The sequence below is a fragment of the Psammomys obesus genome, unplaced genomic scaffold (genome assembly GCF_907164565.1).
Source record: "Psammomys obesus unplaced genomic scaffold, mPsaObe1.curated_primary_1811, whole genome shotgun sequence".
NCBI lineage: Eukaryota > Metazoa > Chordata > Mammalia > Rodentia > Muridae > Psammomys > Psammomys obesus.
Window position 1 is genome coordinate 3,080,269 of NW_026585689.1, and position 7,972 is coordinate 3,088,240.

Below are 7,972 nucleotides of genomic sequence, written 5' to 3' on the forward strand. Positions count from 1 at the left end.
GCTAGAGCTAGGATACAAAACAAATAAACTGTAATTAATATAAAAAATAAAAATTTAATTAAAAAAGCCAATAAAGCCCTGTACCAGTCCTGTGGTTTCTGACAAATCAAAATTTTTTTTTTCAGTTTACTGTGTTTCAACTCCCGAGTGAACATAGTCTTAACTTCCCTGGCGAAGTAAGTATTGAACATCACTTCTGTGATCCTTTGATTGTTTTTTTACCTCTTTAACTGTTTTTTGCCTACCTAACTCTTCTTATGAATTTCAGGTGTTTAAATACCAGGAAAGGATATTTAGCACAAGTATAACTTGTACTCACTCTTTCATCTTGCAGTCTGTAAGAGGTGGGCAAGCCAATATCTGTCTTTAATCTAATTAGGTCCCCAACCAGAGGCTAATGCAGAGCACATTACCCACATATTTCTTTCCTGTTGTAATTTCTCCCTTAAACAAATTCCCACTGGCTAGCCATCTTGGCATTAGAGGAACTTTTTATTACACAAAGCAGGTTTGGCAACTTCACTATAGCTTGTCAATACCCTCTTCTCTTGCTTATTGCTCTCAAGGAGCATAAAATTTACTCTAAATCTCTAGCCTATCTCATAGCATGTCTGAACTCACACAGCAGACCCCACTCATTGAGCAGGCATGGAACTCTGTAATACATAGAGAAAACAGCTCCGCTTGGATTTCTTCTACAGAGTCCTCTCCCAGAATTTCCCTCTGAGTAGATGACTCAGCTTTGGTTTCATGATTTATCACTTAAAAGAAAGACCCTTATACACTGATGTATCAAGAGGCATTCTCACACCATGTGGGCAAAGGTATCAGCACCCATTGTAGGAACATGTACCCATGCTTTCCTAACAGCTTTGGTTCTCTCTTGTCCCTATGCTGGTGCCACACGTGTTGTGTGAGACTTTTTGTGATCTTTCTCTCTCTGTGTATGTCTCTCTTTCTCTCTCTGTGTGTGTATTTCAGTTTCAAGAATAGGCATAGGTTGAATGTAGCTCTGTCACTAAAAAGCTTGCACCAGAATGTGTTGCAATTCCCTGATGCTGCATCTATAGAGCTCTCTGCAAGGCTTTCCAGGCACCTCCATGGGACACGATTGCCACTTGGCAGTTCAGTTGGTCAGAGTGGGGGATGTGAAAGTTTCAGCTTTTCCAGAGAAGTGACAAGGGTTTACTTCCTCAGTCTCTTGAACCTCACCTCTTATACTCTGGCCAACTGTCAATTCACATAAAATTGTTACACAAGATATCTGGGCTGTAAAATGTACTAAAAGTGTTTACTCCATTGGGCTGTACCCTATCAAGTGTACCAAGGTCAGTAATCCCACAGTATATTAAAGCTTCTCATCTGGCCAGGACCCGGAACATTTCCTGAGCTTCTGGTCAGTCCTTCAGCTCTGTGGGAATCCTTTTGTCTTCTCAACAGCTGGAACTGTAATAGTACAGTTTCTTCTGTTGTTCCTTCCTTACTCTCTCCAGAATATGTCCTTTCTCTCACATCTATGCCAGAGCTCAGTGATCTAATCTTTTCTGCCTCTTTCCTCTAGCCCCAGGACATTGACTTCCAACAGGATGAGGACTACAACTTGTTCCCTTCTGATCTTCATCTCCCTTCTCCAGCTGACTGTCCTAGTGACTACTGAGGGGAAACCGATTGAGGAATTTCACAGCCATCGAGGTATGAGATGAGTAGAAGAAATCATAGCCTAATCCTTGCTCATGCTGATTGTATGTAAAACCTAAGATCCCTTATATTCCATTCTATGTTCTCCATCTACCTCATCCCTGCCTTCCTGAACAGGGCTTCCTCCAGCATCCTACACTTTGAACTCTTAGATAAGAACTCAATGTTCTTTATGAGGATGAAGAAAAAGGATAAGGCCTATAATTTATGAACACATTATGAAACAGGCACAATTTTAGCTTCTAGTTATTTCATTAAATTTCACAGACAGTTTATGAGGTAAGTACAACCATTACTTTTTCTTTAGAAATAAAAAAAAATACCTAGATCTTATAATTGGTGAATAAGGTGTCCCTGTATCCTTTCCATCAATGTGCTAGTATCACCTTCTACACCTTCCAATTCCTTCGGGTTAAGTAATTTTGCATTTTGTCTGCTTGAAGAGAACTGTAAATTTTGAATAGATTTATATCCTGTGAAACGTAGCTCTGTGGTAGAAGTGGTTCCATGGACTGCTATAGTCATGTAACCAGAAAGAATCACACAGCATAAAGTAGATTACTTATGGAAACTGTGACAACCCTAATGTAGAAGAGGACTACAAGGGAATTGGGAGAAAGATCATAAGGAATATACCTTTTTTTCTCTCACTCAGATGACTCTCCTAAGGCTTTCTCCTGTACTACTGTCAAGGCTACAGGCACACTGGCGTCCTGTCCTGCTGGTGAGTAACTCTTCAAGCAGAATTTGTGAACAAGGTGTCCCTGTGTCCTTTTCCTTCAATCCCCTAATAGCACCTTCTCCTGACTCTGGTTTGTACTGCCACAGAGCTGAGCTACAGTGCCAGGTGCTCAGACATCCTGATTTTCAGTTCCACAAGGATGCTACTGAGGGACTCTGGGGTTCTGCTCTTCCTGTCATTTCTTCCTTCATGCCCCCACATGCCAGCCCTTCCTGTCCCCCATGTCATGGATACAGCCTATATTTCTTTCTAAATTTATTCCCTTATGTTGTGGGAAGGGTTCCAGAAGAGGGGTGAGTTTACTGTAAATTGAAAAAAAGTGAAATTCTACCTTCCAATTCCTTTGGTTTATGGAATTTTGCATTTTGTTTGCTTGAAGAGAGCTATAAAAATTGAATAGCTTTATGTCCTGTAAAACCTAGATCTACTGTGGGAGTAGTTCCATGGACTGCTATAGTCACATAACCAGAAAGAAGCATAGAGCATTCACCACATAAACTGGTGGAGACAGCAGGCAGATGGGTTACAGCAAATAAGGGGAAAACTTTGCCATGTATTTCAGTTGCTATCTGATGACATTCTTACTTTAGGGTTAGTGGCCATTGCTAATCTGCTAAATTAACACAGGCTGGAGGTGTTCATTCCTGGACTACAGTCATTCCTAAAGGGCTCAGAATAAGCCTATTCTCTTTGAGGTGAAAGCTGTGCTGCTTATGGACACTGATCCATTCTAAGGACTGGAGTGAAGTGGCAGAATTAGAATGGGCACCAGGGCACCCCCGTATTACAGGGTTTTTTTTTAAATCCTCTTGTATTTAAAATAAGATGAGGAAAATTAGCAGGGAGGGATGAAACTAAAAATGTTTACAAAAGATTGAACTTCACTTAAATAGTAAATAGTTTGGCTAATTTAAACAAAACCAACCAACCAAACAAACAAAACACCATAGATCTACTCATGCACTTCCTAAAAAAGGACATTTAGGGATCTTCCTATCTTACAGTCCAAGGTGTCTGATGTCTGTGTCTCACACGACCATGCAGGGATGATTGCTACTGGCTGTGCGTGTGGCTTTGCCTGTGGATCTTGGAATATCCAGAATGAAAACATTTGCCACTGCCTGTGTCCAATCATAGACTGGACCCTTGCCCGCTGCTGCCGACTGGGCTAAGAAAGTGGAGGCTGAGAACCCAGTTTTGAAATGATGACAATAACAAAACCACAATCTCAACTTAAAAACCTGGCTCGTGTTCCCTTGATAAATTCGTATTACCCAGAAACCCTGCTTTCTGAAAAATAAAGATGAATTTGCACCTGTCTACGTTTATGTCTTCAATGTTATTACTTCTTACTTGGGATACCTCTTGCCAGAAATCATTTTCAGTATCTCAGATTACATCTCAGGGAGGTGCTTGAGAAGTGTGGTTAGGAAAGAATGGGAAGATATGGGAAGAATGAGAAAACAGACTGACCCTCCACTTCTTCTTTTTTTTAGTTACATTTTATTAAATCTGTATCCCAGCTGTACCCCACTCCCTCACTCCCTCCCAAACCCTCCCTTCCTCTGTCATCTCCTCCCTGCCCCTTTCCAAGTCCACTGATTGGGGAGGACCTCCTTCCCTTTCATCTGACCCTGGTTTATCAGGTATCTTCAGGACTGGCTGCAAAGTCCTCCTCTGTGGCCTAGCAGGACTGCTCCTCCCTTGGGGGGTGGGGAGGTCAAAGAGCCTGCCATTGAGTTCCTGTCAGAAATAATCCCTGTTCCACTTACTATGGGAAAGCAATTGGTTACTGAGCTACCATGGGCTTCATCTGAGCAAAGGTTCTAGGTTATATCCATACATGGTCCTTGGTGGAGTGTCAGTCTCAGAAAAGACCCCTGTACCCAGATGTATTTGGTCCTTGTGGAGCTCCTATCCTTTCCACGTGATACTAGCTCCCCTTCTTCATATGATTCCCTGCACTCTGCTGGAGGATTGGTTATTAGTCTTAGTATCTGCTTTGACACACTGCTAGGTAGAAACCTCTGCGGTAGGCTCCTGTCCTGTTACTTGTTTTCTCCTACGTCCAATGCACATCCCATTTGTCTTTCCAAGTGAGGATTGATCATCTTACCCCAGGTCCTCTTTCTTGTTTATCTTCTTTAGGTGTATAGATTTCATTATGTTTATAATATCTTATAGGACTATATAAGTGAGTATATACCATGTGTGTCTTTCTCCTTCTGGGATACCTCTCTCAGAAGGATTTTTTTTCTAGATCCCACCATTTGCCTGCAAATTTCATGATTTCATCATTTTTGATTGCTGAGTAGTATTCCATTGAGTAAAAATGTCACAATTTCTGTATCCATTCCTCTGTTGATAGACATCTGGGTTGTTTCCAGGTTCTGGTTATTACAAAATAAAGCTGCTACAAACAGGGTTGAGCAAATGTCCTTATTGTGTACTTGAGCAAATTTTGGGTATATGCCTAGGAGTGGTATAGCTGAATCTTGAGGAAGCGCTATTCCTTATTGTCTGAGAAGGGCCAGATTGACTTCCAAAGTGGTTGTACCAGTTTACGTTCCCACCAGCAATGCAGGAGGGTTCTCCACAACCTCTCCAGCATGTGTTGTCTCTTGAGATTTTCATCTTGGCCATTCTGATGGGTGTAAGGTGAAATCTCAGGGTCGTTTTGATTTGCATCTCCCTGATGGCTAAGGATGTTGAACATCTCCTTACGTGTTTCTCTGTCTTTCTATATTCCTCTACAGAGAATTCTCTGTTTAGCTCCGTACCCCATTTTTTAATTGGATTACTTGGTTTACTGCTTTTTAACTTCTCTAGTTTTTTAATATATGCTGGATATCAGCCCTCTGTCAGATATAGGGTTGGTGAAGATCCTTTCCCAGTCTGTAGACTGTTGTTTTGCTCTGACGACAGTGTCTTTTGCTTTACAGAAGCTTTTCATTTTCATCATGTTGCATTTATTGATTGTTGCTCTTAGAGCCTGTGCTGTTGGTATTCTGTTCAGAAAGTTGTCTTCTGTGCCAATGAGTTCTAGTCTCTTCCCCACTTTTTCTTCTAACTGATTTAGAGTATATGGTTTTATGTTGAGGTCTTTGATCCACTTGGACTTTAGTTTTGTGCAGGGTGATAAGTATGGATCTATTTGTATTTTTCTGCATGTAGACATCCAGTTGGACCAGCACCATTTGTTGAAGATGCTGTCTTTTTTTTCCATTGAATGATTTTGGCTTCTTTGTAAAAAATAAAGTATTCATAGATGTGTGGGTTTATTTCTGGGTCTTCTATTTGTTTCCATTGATCCTACTTTCTGTTTCTATGCCAATATCATGCAGTTTTTATTACTATTGCTCAGTAGTACAGCTTGAGATTGGGGATGGCAATACCTCCAGATGATCTGTTGTTGTACGGGATTGTTTTGGAGATTCTGGGTTTTTTGTTTCTCCATACAAAGCTGAGAATCTTTCTTTCAAGGTCTGTAAAGAACTGAGTTGGTATGTTGATGGGAATTGCGTTGAATCTGTAGATTGCTTTTGGCAGGATGGCCATTTTCACTATGTTAATCCTACCAATCCATGAGCACGACCCTCCACTTCTATTCTTCATCATTTTTACAGAAAGTATTGAGTACATTGTTTGGTATGAAATACAGTAAAGCAAATATCATGCTCTTATGGAACTCAACAACTGGGTCAGTGAACACCAAGCAGGAAGACTCTCAAAGTGCAGGCAGGCAAGGGGAAATTGCAAATAATTTATTTCTAACCTTTGAGCACACATACGTGCCTTCTTATTCAAGTACACAAGAAAACTGCTTACATCAGTAAATCCTTTTGAATTACATGTGAATGTTCTGTATAATCTATATAATTTAAAGAGCTATTATGTTTATTGGTACTGATAGGCTCAGGTTTGCCCTTTTTCTTTAGGTTTTAAATTAGCATTCACTAGTCAGGGTACTCTCTCTTAATTAGTTTCTTTAGATGTACAGGTTTTAGTAGGTTTATCTTATGTTATGTGTCTATATGAGTGAGTATATACCGTGTGTATCTTTCTGCTTCTGAGACAGCTCACTCAGGATGATCCTTTCCAGGTCCCACCATTTATCTGCAAATTTCATGATTTCCTTATTTTTCATTGCAGAGTAGTACTCCATTGTGTAGATGTACCAAAATTTCTGCATCCAATCCCCATCCTGAAAGGCAAAGAGGATAGACATCAGAAGAAGAAAACAGGAAACAACCTAGGAACCTGCCACAGAGGGCCTCTGAAAGGCTCTGCCCTGCAGACTATCAAAGCAGACACTGAGACTTATGGCCAACTGTTGGGCAAAGTGCAGGGAATCTTATGTAAGAAGTAGGAAATAATAAGATCTAGAGAGGACAGGAACCCCACAAGGAAAGCAACAGAACCAGAAAATTTGAACACAGGGGTCTTCCCAGAGACTCATACTCCAACCAAGTACCATGCATGGAGATAACCTAGAACCCCTGCACAGATGTAGTCCATAGCAGTGTAGTGTCCAAGTGGTTTACATATTAATGGGAAGAGGGACTGCCTCTGACATAATCTGATTGGCCTGTTCTTTGATCACCTCCCCCTGAGGGGAGAGCAGCCTTAGCAGGCCACAGAAGATGACAATGCAGCCATTCCTGATGTGATCTGATAGACTAAGAACAGAAGGAAGGAGAGGAGGACATCACTATCAGTGGACTTGGGGAGGGGCATGTGTGAAGAAGGGGGAGGGAGGGTGAGATCTGGAGGGAAGGAGGGAGGGGCTTATGGGGGGATACAAAGTGAATAAAGTGTAATTAATAAAAAATTAGCATACACTATAATAGGATTCACTGTAGCTTTTTCACACATACTTTGTTTTCAATGATTCTTTTTGACCACTTCTTTAACTAGGTTCCCTTTCTAGGACAGAGACCTGGTCTGCTTCATCTTCTCAGAGACCCCCTTTTGGCTTTCTTGTTGCATATTTATTACCCTCCCTTTTGCCCAACATCCATAAGGCTTTTTATTAGGGTCTTCTTTGTGGATTCATGAGTTATATATGCACCCACTTTCTTAAGTTTAATGATGCTAGTTAGAGCACAATATTCCCGAAGTAGTTTGCCAATGTGTATTTTTCTTGGGAAGTATGACATAACTAACTGCCCAATGCTTATTTTATTTACCTTAAAAAGCTCATGAACTTATTGGTACATTAAATGTTGACTGAGTCCATCACTCATGAAATCTGCTGTGGTTTTGACTTAATTCTGTCAATTATTTGCCAATGAGTAGTTAATTGTTTGCCTCCTGAATTTGTAATAAGTAGGGATGCACAGAAAAGGATAACAAGAGACAGATGCGGACACTGAAGAGGGCTGAGGCAGTATGCTTAGATAAAAATGTAAGTTTTTTTCCAACACAGCCTGAGAGCTGATTTTCATTGATAAAGATGATTATGGCCTTCAGTGATTATGAGACATCAGAGTTAACCACCATGAGCAAAAACAATTACCACAGAAATGACCA

General features: G+C 40.7%; 1 protein-coding gene across 1 annotated transcript; it reads left to right on the forward strand.

The window, feature by feature from the left end:
- Window positions 1-1,586: 1,586 nt before the first annotated feature.
- LOC129666133 (resistin-like alpha) lies at window positions 1,587-3,612 on the forward strand. Its single transcript, XM_055593160.1, has 3 exons — window positions 1,587-1,692; window positions 2,354-2,422; window positions 3,485-3,612. The coding sequence occupies exons 1-3, from the start codon at window positions 1,587-1,589 to the stop codon at window positions 3,610-3,612; spliced, it is 303 nt and encodes a 100-aa protein (XP_055449135.1).
- Window positions 3,613-7,972: the final 4,360 nt, after the last annotated feature.